Here is a 16,550-nt window from a genome sequence, read left to right as displayed (position 1 = left end):
CATGCACTTGGAGCAGGAGGTGTTGAGATTTGTGATGGTCTTTAGTTCCTGGGGGAGTTCATTCCACAGTCTCAGTCAGGCTTGAGAAAGCGCTGTCTCCTGTACTACAGATGAGATATACCCTTATTATAAAGAGTTCGCTGTGCCAGAGTATAACTGTCGACTAGTATCTTCATCCTGGAGCTTTAGGCAATCTTTTAGATATCCTGGGCCCAGGCCATGAAGTGCCTTGAAGATAAAGACTGAGACCTTGATTAGAAATTCTATGGGAAACAACCGACAGAGTGGAAGACAGATTTGATGTGGTCATGGTAGCCTGGGTTGCTGAAGAGATGCGCTGCAATGTTCTGTACTAGTTGAAGTTTCCACAGTGTTTGAAGGCTTCATGCCTGGGTATATCACATTGCTGTAGTCCTTCCCAGAAGTGACAAAAGCGTGAATAACTGAGGCTAGGTCATCATCTGTCAGGATGGGATGAAGTCTCCTAGCAAACTGAAAATGACAAAGTATTACTCACAGATGCTGCAGTCCATTTCTCCCTGCCTGAGACAGAGTTAGCTGGTTTGAGGGGCACTTACAAATGTGTAAGGAACACCTATACATGTAAGTGTTCTGTTGTTTTTAGTTGTTGCTCTAACCTGCTTTGTACCTTTAAGGAATCCTGCCTTAAGTGGGAGAAAGGAGCATGTAATGGTAAGGGTTGGAGACAAGCTGAGCATGAATGAGTGCTGTTTGTGCTACTGCTGTGCTCCTAGGGTGAGGGGGATGGTGTCACCTGTCACTCTGAAGCCATCTCCTGAGTTAACTGAGGAAGTAAACCTCGGAAGCAAATTTTAAGATTCTTTCTTGGCTGGAAAGTAGGCTTAGATCCTCAGAACCACTTGAAGTTTGCACATTGCCACAGTATAGTTTTGTGCTCGCACATCAGTCTGCCAGTTTGCTATGCCTTCAGAGACTCCATTAGAGATAAATTTTATATTAAGTTCCAATAACATGACTTAAGTCTTCCAGTTAGTTGTTCTGATGTTGCATAACTACCACATACCTTATGGGAAATAAATATCCTGATGTTTAATTTAATAAGTGTACAAGAAAGTCAGTTTCTGTAATGTCTCACTTGCTGTTTAGGTTTGAAGGTGCTAAATCCTCCATCCTATTTTATGGAGATGAGGTTGACCCAATCCATCCATTCTTTTGCAAATGAGGATCATGCAATCTCTTTTTGGATGTAATATCTCTAGAACTTAGGCTAGATGGGACCATCCCAGATGGTGCCCTAAGCCTTATAAACAGTTTCTTCTCTAAGCACCACCTATGCTGCAGCTTCTGCCTCTGATTAAATGCTGTTCTATTGTGGTGGCTCAGTAGTGTAAATAGTTTATCGTCCTAGTGAGTGTGTGATTAGGCAGGCTTTGAAGGAAAGCAAAAGAAAATACTTCCATGGAACAATGGTTGTTTAACTGTTTCTGAAATGTTTGGATTGGACATAAACTGAGGCTCTCCTTACAATCCAAGAGATAAGGAGGCACATTGGTTTGCAGGCCATCTGGAGTTGGCTTTAGATGCTTACTCAGCCTTTATTATACAAGGGCAGATGAATGTTAGTAGGGCCTATATTTCAAGTCAGTAATAGTTTCCATCTGAGTAGGAGGATGGCCATGATTTACTATTCTGGGCAGTTCTAAACTCTGCTGCTGAGAGGAAGCTCTGCTAACAAATAACTCAAGACTTTGAGACTAATACAAATAAATGAATAAGGATGCCGATGTCTTAACTGGCTGCATGAAAACTGCAAGCTGGTGGAAATATTTTAATACTGTGATAAACAGTTGATTGCAATGTGTGCTCAGAGGACTCTGTGGTCACGAACACATGGAAGTGTGTAAAAACAGGGGGCTGAGACCTTTTTGGGACTTGTCTAAAAATAATTGTTCAGATTGATTGATTGTTCACAAAATGAAATTACAAGTCTTGGGACTTATGGTATTGGCATTGACCTGGAATGGAATATAGTATTACTGGAATGAAAAGTCTGTGACGCCTATGAGGTATACTTTGTGAACGGTCATGGTTACAAACAAATGCCAGGAATCAGGTTTCCATCTGTAAATAGTGTGCATTTCTAGCCCCAGTTCTGTCATTCACAGATTGTAAGGCCAGAAGGGGCCATTGTGATCATCTAGTCCAGTGGGTTTCACACATTTTTTTTTTCATTTGTGGACCCCTAAAAAGTTTCAAAGGGAAGTATGGACCCTTTTGGAAAACTAGGCATGGTCTGTGGACCCGCCCATGGGTCCGCAGACCATAGGTTGAAAACAACTGATCTAATCTGAGCACTTGCATAACATAAGTCGTAGAGCTTCCATGAAATAATTGCTGTTTGAACTAGAGCCTATGTGTTAGAAAAACATCCAATCATGATTTAAAAATCGCCAGTGATGAAGAATCCTCCACAGCCCTTGGTATATTGTTCCACTGCTTAATTACTCTGTTTAGCTGCGCCTTATTTCTAGTCTGAATTTGTCTAGCTTCAGCTTCCAACCATTGTATTTTATATCTATTGTCTGCTAGATTAAAGAGCCCGTTGTCAAATTTTTGTTCCCCATATAGATACCTATAGACTCTGAACCCGTAATCTTCTCTTTAAATAGATTGAGCTCCTTCTGTCTACCAAAAAAGAAATATTGGGGTGGTGAGGGTCCGCTGCTCAATTAAGGAGGTGAGCTGGTAATGGAAGATAGGAAGGCAGAGCTGCTCAATGCCTACTTTGTCTTATCACAAAAGGTATGTGACTGGATGACTGGTAAAGTTACCATAGACAATAAAGGGGAAGGGATGCAGATCCGGATAAGAACATATCTGAGATACTCTGACTAATTTGAGTTCAAGTCAGCAGGGCCTGATGCTATTCACCCCAGGGTGCTGAAGGAATTAGCTGAAGAAATCTTGGAGCCATTCATGGAGGACAGGAGAGGTGCTGGAAGACTGGAGAAGGGTTAACATAGTGTCCATCTTTAAAAAGGGGAAAAAGGAGAAGCTGGGGAACTAGAGACCAGTCAGCCGGACTTCGATACCTGGGAAGCTACTAGAGCAATGTCTAAAACATTCAGTTTGCAAGTACCTGGAGGATGAGGGGTGATCACCAGCAGCCAGCATGGATTTACCAAGAACAAATCATGCCAAACCAGCTTGATTTCCTTCTTTGACAGGGTAACTGGTTTGGTGGAGAGGGGGAGTGCTGTGAACATAACATATGTGGACTTCAGCAAGGCTTTTGCCGCAGCCCCACATGACATTCTGATAAGTAAGCTGGAGAAATGTGGGCTTGATGGAACTACTATTAAGTGGATACGTGTATAAAAACATCTTCACTGCATTTTCCACTTTTATGCATCCGATGAAGTGAGCTGTAGCTCACAAAAGGTCTTGCTCAAATAAATTGGTTAGTCCCTAAGGTGCCACAAGTCCTCCTTTTCTTTTTGCGAATACAGACTAACACGGCTGCTACTCTGAAACAAAGAATAGGCATTAATGGAATGATGTCAGACTGGAAGGAGGACCCAAGTGGGGTTCCGCAGGGATCTGTTCTGTGTCCGGTGTGGTTTAACATCTTTATTAATGACCTGAATGTAGGAATATAGAGCATACTGATCACATTTGCAGATAAGACCCAGCCTTGGGGCGGAGGGGGAGGGGTGTTTGCCAACTTTTTGGAGGATAGAGCTAAAATTCAAAGTGATCTTGATAAATTGGAGAATTGGACTATGGACAAAATGAAATTCAACAAAAACAAATGTAAGGTGCTACATTTGGGGAAGAAAAATCAAATGCACAAATACAGAATGGGGGCTAACTTGCTTGGCAGCAGCACTGCTGAAAAGGATCTGGGAATTCTGGTGGATCACAACCTCAACATGAGTCAACAATTTGATGCTGTTGCAAAAAAAGCAAATGCAATTTTAGATTGCAGTAAGTGGCATAGCATGCAGGTCACGGGAGGTGATCGGACTGCTCTACTCGGTGCTGGTTAGGCCTCAGCTGGAGTACTGTGTCCAATTTTGGTCACCAGTGTATAGAAAGGATGTAGAGAAACTGGAAAGGATCCAGAGGGGAGCGACAAAGATGATTAAAGGGATGAAACGAACAAAGGCTGAAGGGACTGGGTATGTTTAGTTTGGAAAAGAGGAGATTAAGGGGGGACATGATAGTGGTCTTCAGATATTTGAAAGGCTGCCATAAAAAAGGTGGAGAAAAGCTGTTTTGTCTTGCCGCAGAGGGCAGGACAAGAGGCCGTGGGTTCAAACTACAGCATAGCGATCTAGATGAGATTTTGGGAAGAACTTCCTAACTGTAAGTACAGTAGGACAATGGAACAGCCTGGAAACTCCTTCACTGGAGGTTTTCAAAAAGAGGCTGGATAGCCATCTCTCTTGGATGGTTAGAGACAACAAATTCTGCATCGTGGCAGGGCATTAGATTCGATGAGCCTTGCGGTCCCTTCTGACCCTGTGGTTCTATGGTTCTACCACCACAAAGCAGGTTTTCTAATCCTTTAATCATTCTTGTGGCTCTTCTCTGAACTCTCTCCAATTTATTAGCATCCTTCTTGAACTGTGGTTACTAGAACTGGATGCAGTATTCCAATAATGGTCACCCCAGTGCCAAATATAGAGATAATATAACCTGTCTACTCCTTCTTGAGATTACCCTGTATATGCACCCAAGGGTATCATTAGCCTTTTTGGGCGACACCATTGTACTGAGAGCCCATGTTCAACTTACTATCCATCATGACCCTTAAATTTTTTTTTTAGAGTCACTGCTACCCAGGATAGAGTCCCCCATCCTGTGAATCTGGCCTGTGTTCTTTGTTCCTAGATGTATACATTTACATTTGGCCATATTAAAACACAGATTGTTCCCTTGCGCCTAGCTTATCAAATGATCCAGATCACTGATGGTAACCTGGCCTCTTTATTATTTACCACTCCAACAGTTTTGTCATCTGCAAACTTTCAGTGATTTTGTTTTCTTCCAGATCCATTGATAAAAATGTGAAATAGGGCCAAGAACCAATCTCTGCAGGGCCCAACTGGAAACATACCTGCTGGAAAATAATTCCCTGTTGACAGTTACATTTTGAGACCTGTCATTTAGTCAGTTTTTAATCCATATAATGAGAGTTCCATGTTGATTTTGTATCATTCTAGTTTCTTAATCAAAATGTTCTGTAGTCATTTGACTTGGTACCACACAAGTCTAAATATATTACTTTACTTTTATCAACCAAACTTTTGTAATCTCATTGAAAAGAAGTTATCAAGTTAATTTGACAGGATTTCTATAAACCCACGTTAATTTGCATTAATTACAGTACTCCCCCTTTAATTCTTTATCAAGTCCCCTATCAGCCAGTCCATTATCTTGCCAGTGATAGATATCTGGCTGACAGGTCTTTAGTTACCTCAGTCATCCTCTTTATTCTTTTTAAATATTGCCACAATTTTAGATTTCTTCCCGTCTTCTGGAATTCTCCTAGTGTTCCAAGAGTTAAGAACCAACATCAGTGGTCCAGCAAGCTCTTTGGCCAGGTTTCTTAAAACTCTAGGATGCAGGTTATCTGGACCTGTTGATTTAACAATGTCCAACTTTAGCAGGTGCTCTTTGATATCCTCCTCTTAGAAAGGAAAGTGTTTCATCAGCATGATATGTCTGCATCAGATTTTTCCCAAATACAGAACAGAAATATTTATTAAACACTTGGCTTTTCTGCATTATTGACCGTTCTTCCATTTCCATCTAGGAGTGGACCAATATCATTGTTTTGATTTTTGTTTTGTTTTGTTCGTAATATACTTTTAAACACTCCTTATGGTCCTTAACTCTGCTGCAAGGTATTGGACTTTATAACTGCTTTCTGACTACTCAGTTTTGTGACATGATTTTCGTAATGACTATCCCATAAATTGCTACTTAAAGATTATAGTGTCAGAAAACCAGTGCTTCACATCAGCTTTCAAATGAAAGGATTAAAGTGTTTGTTTATAGCTCTAACTTTTCCTGAGATAGTGGAACTAACCTCAAGAATCTGCTAAAGTAGAAATAAAGCAAGGTGGTGGCTGAAATTACATCACTTTAAGGTCTGCTATCTTGTTACCTATCAGGGCTGGGACCAATACCAGGGTAAACTTTTAATAAGTGACATAATATGCTTAGGATCTTAAGTTCCATTAGGTGTTTCTGAAAACTTGACCACAAATACTTAAATACCATAAGCCTTTAAACATGGGACCTGGACCAAATCTTGTTCCTCAATTTTTTTCACTGTCTATTGTGATAGTAGGCAAGGGACTGGGAGCTAAAAGAAAACAAAAATCTGAGGTTGAAAGGCTTTAAGCTTTATAAAAAAAAAAATAGCTGTTAAAGCTTTGTACACTTCAAGGAGCAGTTGTGATCTTTTAACAGCCCAGAGCTGGAAAAGGAGTACTATTATATAAAGGTGTATATTTTGGCTAAACTCTTCAAACTTTCCAGTTCCTGCTTGAACATAAGTGGATAAATAGCAGTCTCTTGAAAACATGGGCATATACTGAAGTATCTGTAACACTGCACTCCACTGGCTGGAATCAGGATTTCTGTGTGTCAGAAGCCATATACTGCTAACAGTTAACAGACTTTCCACAGCTGAAGTAGTAGGGGGGGCCTCTGTTTTGGTGCAGAAGGATCTGGGTTATGCTGTTGCCATAAAACTATGGTGAGCAGCATAGTGACAATTAAGTCCTATGTGGCCACAGAGTGTTTACAATACTGACTGATAAGTACCATTTTAGTCAGCCATAATGGGTCTTGTCTGTCATAATGAATAATGACCTCATATTGCTTAGACATATGAACTTTATGATAAATTTTATATGTTGAGTGAATGTGGTGGTTGAACTCTACCTTTGTTGTTACACATGTACTCTACCTTTGTTACACGTGTACTCATTTTTCCTTCCTTCCACATTTGTCTTATATATGCTTTTTTTTTTAAAAAAACAATAGCTTACTGGATTTTTAAAAAGGGGATAACTAAATCTTTAAAGGAGTATTAACTTTTTGCACAGATTATCCGTGCTTCTAAATGTGGAGCAAATCTAACTGAAGCTAATCTGGATTCAATACTTAACAGTAAATTGTTTAAAAAGTTGAAGTAAACTGAATTGAGTGTATTATGGGGTTTGAAATGTCCCCATTTAGATACCCCTGTGGTATATGTTTTTATTTCTGTCCAGGCTTGAAGACGTTCTTTGGATGGACAGGGCATATGAATGGAACTTTCAATACTTCTGTAGAACAGAACAGTCTAAAAATTAGTCTGAAAAAAACCCAGCATTTGAAGATAGACTGTTGAACGATAAAGCTTAACTTTTTCCCCCTTGCCTCTCATTGGTGCATTGCTCTTTAAACTCTTTTAAAATCCAGGAATCCACCCCACAAAGAGGTGTTTGTTTGCTGTGTACCTAAAGAGCTTCTGCAGTAATCCGGGTGGGTTGATTAATATAAATTGTCTGCTGACTCTCACAGAGAACAACATTGAACACTGATCTACATAAGAGGAAAGGATTGGACAATCAATTATCTTATTGAGTCATTAAACTAGGAGCATTGAGATGTTTAGCACTTAATTTATTAGAGCTTTACCTTCCAACATAAATGCTGGGAAGGCGAAAGTTTACTGTCACTAGCCAGGTCTGCTGAGGACAGAAACATGCTGCAGAACCTCTGTGGAAGGGATGAAAAGCAACACTGAGATTTAAGGTACACACCAGAGATTATGTAAAACGTAATCTCCATAGGGGAGGCTGGGTGGAGTCTGCCCAAGAACTGATTGCCGTGTGTCAGTTGGTTTTGTGCAGCTGAGGATACTGAATTAACTCTTGGCTCTGGAGGAGACACGAGAACAGAATGTAAGGTTAGGCTAATTCTTAGTTGCTAGCCATCTCGTAGCTTTTGTTTTATGCTCTGATTGCAAACACTATATGAAATTTAATGTGGATCATACAGTTAAAACACTTGACTCAGGAGAACTGTGTTGTCTTTAATTTTGTTTTCCGGGCATCTGGGAATTACAACACTGTGAAGGCAGGTAAACACAGTTGCCAGCATCAATGTCCTAGTAGCATTAGATCTCTTACTAAAAATATGATCTTTCTCATTCTTCAGGTTACAGAGGTGCTAAAGCATGGCTGACTTGGATCACAATCTCAGTCTTGCAGATGCTCTGACAGAACCACCAGCAGAAATTGAGGAAGAAGTGAAACGAGACTTCATTGCCACCCTGGAAGCAGAGAAATTTGATGACGTGGTTGGAGAAACAGTGGGTAAAACCGACTATATCCCCCTACTGGATGATGATGATGATGCAAAGGCTGAGAGCCAGGAACCAAAAAGCAAGCCCCACACAAACGGTGGTCAGGTAGAAAGTAAGTGTCTATAAGCACCAGACCAAATGGTTGCACCGTACATAAATATTACAGTAAGCAAACAGTGGGCTCCACGGTTTTAGGCCTTTTAAAACTTTTTGTACACCATTTTAAACTAGGCAATATCTAATGATTACACTTTGGGATTGGGAGTCAAGAGGTCTGGATTCTAATCCTGACTCTGCCTCTGTCTTGGTGTTTGATCTTGGAAAAAATCACTTACCCTCTGCCTTAATTTCTCAGCCTGTAAATTGGGGGTACTTAACAGTCCTAACTCCCAGGAACTGGTATTGTGGGGTTTAATGCTTGTAAAGTGCTTTGGCCTCCTCAGATGGAAGGTGCTACACAAGTACTAAATGTTACTACATATGCTAAATATTTTTACCCCAAATCCCATAACTGTACAAAGGCGGGGGGGGGAGGGCAATATTATTCTCATTTTCTGTATGGAGAAACTGAGTCACAGAGGTTAAGTCACTTGGCAGTCCTGCCCATAATGTCAGTGGTTAAATGAGGAATAGAATCCACGTTGTCTGACAGTCTTGTGCTCTAACCACTAGGCCATACTGCCTTTCTCACACTTCAAATTGTGCTTTGTAGACCTTTGGGTGAGGGGAGGAGAAGTTTAGTCTCTTGCTGCAGGAGCACTCTTCACTGACTGTGTTTACAAACAGGCTTGGCATCATTCACTAATGACTTTGAAAATTTACCAGCCCAAATGAAAAGCAGACATAATCTGGTGATTATGGGGGGGAAAATATCTGCTTGTTCCAGATTAATGAGTGAATAGACTTTGTTTTTCTGGCTGAGTTAGAGGAAGGGACTGGGATTCAGGAGCCTTGAATTCTGCTCCTTTACGTTTCCACTGACTCAGCACATAATTTTGGGCTAGTTCCTTAACTTCCCTGTACCTGATTCTGCAATTCTAAAATGGTGCTAAAACCCACCTATGTGAAGCACTTTGTCATCCTCTCATGAAATATGATGTGTAAATAAAAGCAAAGTACTCTCTGCCTCTAACGAGGTAACCTCATCATTGTGGAAGAAGATTTACACTAATCTTGGTACTTATATAGGTGGGCAAAGGGGGTGAATATAAAAGGACTAAAATGGTCATCAGTCAGAACGAGGGATGGTCCTAAAGTCCCCGTCTGGTGTGGCATTGGACTGCATGTAGGAATTTGATCCACATCATACATTTTATTTTACATTATCTGAAAGTTAGGTACTTCACAATAAAGAACCAAAAAAAGTGCCTGCTCTGAAAAGCTTAGTCTAATATTAGATATGATGTGATGAGTGGGGATAAACGGGGAGGGTGGGATGAGGAAGGATGAAGGCTGTGGCAAAACATCATGTGATTACTCCAATTAGTCACGTACTCCTCTTGGTTTAATTAACAGATTTTTGTAATAGTAGATATTGACTTTGCATTGTGGGGAAAAAAGTGGGGGTGGGAAAGAACTTTTTCACATTATCTTCAAAGATTTAGTTTTAAAGAGGTTTTTCTGCTGGAATCTCTTGAAGTTGGTGTACAGCTACAGCATCCTCTGCCAAAAAGATTCTCCATTAATGTTAAAATAAAAAATTGAAAATTATAATATCACAACAGAAATGTGTGTTGCTTTAAAATGCAAGCCTCTCTTTGAGGATGTGATCTCTTAGGTGTCCATCCCTTGAAGGTTCAGCATGAGAGCTCTTAGTGCTCTATATACAACTTTAGCCACTGAGGCAATTGGCAGTCATCTTACTGGTTTAATTGGCAGTTAAAACTTACATAAGCCACCCAGTAAGAAGACTTGTGGACCTGTGGTGGGAATTGAGCTCTAGTCTCTCTGAACCCCTGTATGCTAACATGAGCTGCCGGTCGGTCTGTCCCTTTATATGAGGATTTTGTACTATGCACTTTTGGTTTTCTAGAAGGAGATGGCATTTTAAATTTTGGCCTAGGATGTGCAATCAATCCTTGTAGTGACTGAATTGAATCTGTTTTTATCTTACTCTAAAACTAACAAGCCAGTTAATATTAGGTATATTCCAGAGGGTTAATACTAATGTTAGCTTCAAACATGAAGAATTGGATGTTCAAATTGCCTTGGAGTAACTGGCAATGGAAATCATAAGCATTGTAGAATCCCTATCTTTGATGTTGTTTTGATCTCTCCAGAGTAACTGGAGAGCCTGATTACCGTGGGTGCATAAACTAAAGCTTTTTTTATCTTTTTGTCTCTTTGTACATGCTTGGCTGTTAAGGTTTGTCAACCTCTGCAATCTCAAATGGTGTCAGTTTACTACAAGCCATTCTTGGCTCTTGATCTCATTATGTGCTACTTTCAGATGGTTGTCTATTTTTTTTTCTTGAAGAGGTGATGGGAGATCAATTTCCTTGTGAAAAAGACCATGGTTTCTCATCAAAGCCACATGTTATGACTGTTAAACAAATCTTGATTTAAAAAATGCTTCTGACAATATATAAGGTAGGGTTGAATATGTGCTACCTGCCACTGAGTAAATCCTGTAGAATAAATCAGACTTAAACTCTGTGTGCACTATGAAATGGCCTAGCTGGGAGTGAAACATAAGGCTCTGTTTTAATGTTTGATTGTAATATGAAGCTTTTGAGCACAGAAATTGCTACATAACATTTAGCAAGAGTTTCACATTCAAAACTCCAGATTGTGACTCCAAAACTGCTTTATCCTTTCCTGAAGGAGGAAATAAACTTTCATGGATCAGACTTTTCAGCTCTCACTTGTTAATTTATTCATGTTAAAATGCCAGGATGTGTTTCGACAGCAGGATCTTTGCTACTGAGATTGACTTTCTTCAGTCAGAAACGAGTTTAGTCATATGTCCTGTCAGGATTCAGCTATTCCATCTCTGCTAAAGTGGATTTTTTTTGTTTTTTTTGTTTTTAAATCCATGAGCCAGATTAGATGAGCTTAACAAACAGTCAGATGGGCCCCAGCATGGACTTGTGTGAACCATCTGAATACTGAGAGATGGGTAGGGGAAGAGAAGGGGTAATGAGAATAGCAGTATAGTCAGATGGGAATTTGTCTCAAAGTGAGACTAAATGTTAATTTTAGAAAACCCTGAAGTGGTGCTTTCCGCATTGGGATATCAATTCCTAGGAAGTTTTAGAGTATACCTAGCAAGTTGCTGGATATAATTTGGCAAATTCCAGGTAATCCTCTTACTACGTTGTGGTCTTTACATAATGCTGGAGGATTGCTTTGGGTGTGTACAAAGCCTTCTGTATGTTTTTGCAGCTGGCTGCTGTGTGTACCTGTTTAATCTCCATCTTTTGGCGGAACTCTCAAACCTTCAGGGCTTTCAGTTGTGATGTAGCCCTGAAGGCTGTAGCAGTGAAAATGACATTGAATTGAAGTCTAGATAGCCTGTGAATACAGTTTTTTAAGCCCTGCATTGTCCTGATTCACCTAAAGTGAGAGAGAGATTATTCTGTTTGGAAAATATTTAAATCCTGTTTTTTCAAATGATAGCCTTTGGGTGGGAGTGGGTGTCAGCTGAGAAGTAAATGTCAGGCTTTAAAACCCCACTGCAGACTGGTATGCTGTCTGCTACTTGCTTCCAAGTACACCATGATGCTTCAAAACTTGATACTATTGCTACTTTCAGGAGTGGGGGAAGAAAGCTATGCTCTGTTTTACTCTTTTGGGTGTGTAGACATTGCAAAAATCATCCCTTTCTCCATCCCAATCGCAAGCTTGTCTGTCATCCTAGATTCTATGTTCAAGCCCCCAAATGGCCACCAGAGGGCATTGATAGTACTAGACTATGGTAGAGTGGACACAAATTGCTGCATATCTGAGCAGACGTCCCCTCCCTAATAAGAAAACAAAGCACATATCTGGGGCCTGCAAGCTTGAGATCAAACCACAAAATTTCCCTTTCCTTTCCTTCTCTCTTTCTCCACAGTAGCTGTAGGTGCCTTCATTGCAGAAGGCTGCAGGCTTCCTGTAAGTTTTTACATTGCTTTTGCAAAGAAAAATCAAAACCCTGACATTTCTGAGTTTAAGGACAGCAAATGTTTCATAAGTGCATCCTAAAAGCTGTATATTTAATTGAACTGGGAATTTCCTGAGTCTCAAAATGGGAATCAGAAAAAATCAGTCAGTCGATGTAGACATCTGGATTGTATCTATACTGCTAATATTCTCCATATATACATAATTGATTTTTTTCTAGAGGGCTGGTAAAACCTCTAGCATTAGTAAGAATTGTTACTTCATTGTCTGTAATAATGAAATCTATCCCACAGGATTAAAATGAAAAGCTTTTCATCTGTTTCAGTATTCCAGGCAGCAATTCTTATGTTGCTGTCAGGATCTTGGCAATCAAATTAAATACAGTTGAAAGTACTGCAGGTAATACCTTGATTCTTTAAATGTTCCTATACTGCCTTTTTCCTTTATACTTTTCATGGTATATATTTTGGTTAATAAAGAAGCATCCAAAACTTTGGCTGAAGGGCTGTATTGGCAACTTGACAGGAGGTTGAGGGCAGCACTTAATTTGCATGAAGGACAGCTGATTTTAGCTCCCCCTCTGCATTGGCAAAGCTGCAGAAACTGCAGGTGTAGCACGCAGTGCTCAGTCTTGATCCAGGCATACGGCCTGCTGCTGGTGATCTCTGTGATGCATATTAAAGATGAAGATTGTTGCAGACTATGCTGTAGAACTCCACAGGTCCTGTATTAGATCGACAGCTAATAAATGTGCTTTTTCTTAGGAGAGAGAAGAAAAAGTGCCTTAAATATTGTCTTAGAAATCTAGACATGATACTCCAGTTTCTCTAGCATGTTATAAAATGAAGGCGGTAGAGGGCTTATTTACGACTTGGAGAAGTTAATATTAATGCTGCTACAGTGCACAAAGCAAAACGAGGAAGTTCTAGCACAATTGTTATATTGGCTAGCATCACGCAGTTGTTTTAAACGTCATTAGTAGAGCACAATGTGGGAGACCCTAAATAGTCTTTTGTATTTAATCCTGTTGTGATTGTTTTTTTAGTAGGTAGAGAGACAAAGTGGGTGAAGTAATACTTTTACTGGACCAACTTCTGATATTACCCACCTGATGTGGTCAGAGCAGCTATCCAAGAGTCATAGAATCGTAGGACTGGAAGTGACCCTTGAGAGGTATCTAGTTCAGTCCCCTGCACTCATGGCAGGACTAAGTATTATCTAGAAACCGCCTTAGCAGCAACATTTTGAATGAACTTGAGGGGGCAAGGTTGTAGCAGTTAAGACCTGAGATGAGAGTTTTCATGGTGTTGAGAGTTGACAGTGTAGGTTAAAGCCAATTATAGGGGACACTAGTTCTCTGAGGTTTAGGATCCAATTAAATGTATTGCAGAAAATGCATTTTTAAAAATTATACTTTTTTGTGGTTCAGTTTTTGATAAACTGTAGCAATTCAGTGGGATCTAAGTGGGAGTATTCTATTATTAAAACTTGACTACATCCATTTTGCTGTGAAAATTCACAGGTACAAGGCATATCATGTATAATCTAAATGTTTGGCACTTTCATTGCTATTGTCATATGACCAAGGGCAAAAATTCACATGCATATTTGCATGTACCTGATGCTAGCAACACTGCACCTATACTTGTGTTTTTATTAAAGTCATGTGATAGTTAACGATTTTAAGCCCTTGATCCTGGAGGCATGTGATTAAATGAGTGTCTTGGTTTTCATTTAAAATAAAAAAAAGTTAGTCCTCCTGGTTGCATATGAAAACATGACCCAAATGTATCCAAAAGAGTCACACCAGAAGGCAAATAAAAATCCTCAAATTAATAATTTCCTTAAATCTCATAATCTTTTAAACCAATATAATAATTTGGGGGGGGCCCATTTTTTTTTATATTGAGGTGGTCAGTACTGGAGATGCACAAGTAAAGGTAGCCTCTATTTAGTTTTAAGTCCGCTCTTCTGATGTGGATTCTAGCTAAGTGACTATGCACAACTCTGTTTATGTACATGCTTGGGTTGTATTATTCTCAATTGTGCTTTGTGTCACGGTTTCTACTCATTATTTGGCATATCCAACCAATCTGCACATCTAATTGTTCTAAGAGTAATAAAATATATTAATGGGCTTCTCTTCAATGGGCTTATCTGAAAGTCTTTCTTTCGATCCTCTTGCCTTCTCACCCAAGTAAACTGCTTGTGTGATGGTGAATTAAAATGTGTTCAAAACAGTGTCGTTGTGCTTACATATGTACCATGCCAAGCCATTAATGTGGAGATTGTTTAATATATTGGCCCTGTCCATTTTGCTTGAGATTATCTGGTTTAGTGGACGCTTTCTTAAATTTGTTTACATAAAGGCAATCCTTTGATGCACTGGCCAGATGCAAGTAGTATCTTGTGATTCTGACAAGGATTATGGAGTTTGGATGTCTTGATGTGTTTGACTCTTAAATAGTTCAGATTCTGATGATAGTGGGGTTGGTCTTAAAAAAGATTATTGGGAATTTGTATACTGCACTTCATATAGCTGAAATAGAAGTATATATTCAGCTCCAAGGCCTTTTTACCAAAACACACCTGGTAATAACAGTACATTTATACCCAGTGATGAGCTGCCAAAATCTTAACAATGGGTTCCCTCCTCACCCCACGAGGGGGTCTTTGCCCCCCCCCCCCCGACTGCCCCCAGAACCGGGCAGGAGGGTCTCATGGGCCACCGTAGTGGGTGCCTACCCCGCCCCTAAGAGCCAGCTTCCCGCTGAGGCACCTGCTGGGGGGTGAGGTGGGGAGTCCTGGAGGTGCTTACCTGGGGCAGCTCCCAGGAAGCATCCGGCAGGTCCCTCTGGCTCCTAGGGGCGGAGGAGCGTACCTGGGGGGGAGCAGGGGGAGCAGCCGCTCCCCCACTGATCACATCAAAAGTGGCGCCTTAGGCGCTGACTCCCTGGGTGCTCCGGGGCTGGAGCACCCACAGGGAAAATTTGGTGGATGCAGAGCATCCACCGGCAGCTCCCCACCCTGCGCCTGGCCCCAGATCACCTCACCTCACCTCCGCTCCGCCGCCTCCGGTGAACGCGCTGCCCTGCTCTGCTTCTCCGCCCCCTCCCCCGGCTTCCCGCGAATCAGCTGTTCGGGGGGAAGCCTGGGAAGGCTGAGAAGCAGGCGGTGGCTTCCTGCTCAGGCCGAGGGTTGCGGAGGTGAGCTGGGGTGGGGAGCGGGTTCCCCTGCGGGGCACCCCCCCCCCCCCCCCCGGGGGTTACATGCTGCGGTGCGGGCAGCCCTCCTCGCCCCCCCCCCCCCCTGCCCCAGGTCACCTCCGCCTTGCTGGGCCTGAGTGGGAAGCTGCCACTTGCTTCTCAGCCGGCCCCAGCTTCCCGTGCGAACAGCTGATTCATGGGAAGTGTGGGGGGGGTGGAGAAGCAGGATGGGGTGGTGCATTCAGGGGAGGAGGCGGAGCGGAGGTGAGCTGGGGCTGAGGGTGGGATGGGTAGCTGCTGGTGGGTGCTCTGAACCCACCAAATTTTCCCCTTGGGTGCTCCAGGGCTGGAGCACCCATGGAGTCGGTGCCTAAGGTACCACTTTTGGCCGGTTAAATTTAGAAGCCTTTTTAGAACCGGTTGTTCCTTGTGGAACAACCGGTTCTAAAAAGGCTTCTAAATTTAACAACCGGTTCTAGCGAACTGGTGCGAACCGGCTCCAGCTCACCACTGTTTATACCCCCATGACTAAGTACCCTTGTATTTCATATAACTCGCCTAGTCCATTTCAAAAAAGGTAGAGCTTTACAGGAAGTCAGTCTTGCTACTTTTAATTTTCAAGAGGGTGCAGCAAGGCAAGGGTATGCCTGATTTTGGGAGGCTCAAATGAGCAGAACTCTTCTTGAATCTGTTCTTGTTCAGATGCTATCAGCCCAGCAAATAGTGCTTTACCACACTGTAAGAGCTTTTATGTAGTAATCTTTTGATACCCTCCCAGCTCTGGCCACATTTGGCTAGCTGTTTGATTCATAGATCTATCTCTTCACTTGCATCTGGGCTCCACATGCAGAGGTTTCTTCCCCATCTGAATTAACTGGATACAGAAT

The 16,550-nt window shown here is 41.5% G+C and overlaps 1 protein-coding gene across 7 annotated transcripts in view; it reads left to right on the top strand.

Moving 5' to 3' along the window:
- Window positions 1-16,550, top strand: part of MAP4 (microtubule associated protein 4) — a 276,127-nt gene that overhangs the window by 95,969 nt on the left and 163,608 nt on the right. For all 7 annotated transcript variants that reach the window (XM_074946503.1, XM_074946504.1, XM_074946502.1 and 4 more), the window contains exon 3: window positions 8,206-8,465. In XM_074946503.1, the coding sequence (XP_074802604.1) occupies window positions 8,225-8,465 (241 nt within the window). In that variant the 5' untranslated portion in view covers window positions 8,206-8,224. The remainder of the gene's footprint in view (window positions 1-8,205; window positions 8,466-16,550) is intronic.

This window comes from Natator depressus, chromosome 2 (assembly GCF_965152275.1).
Source record: "Natator depressus isolate rNatDep1 chromosome 2, rNatDep2.hap1, whole genome shotgun sequence".
Lineage (NCBI taxonomy): Eukaryota > Metazoa > Chordata > Testudines > Cheloniidae > Natator > Natator depressus.
Note: the sequence above shows the minus strand (reverse complement) of the source record. Positions and strands in the feature narration are given on the sequence as shown.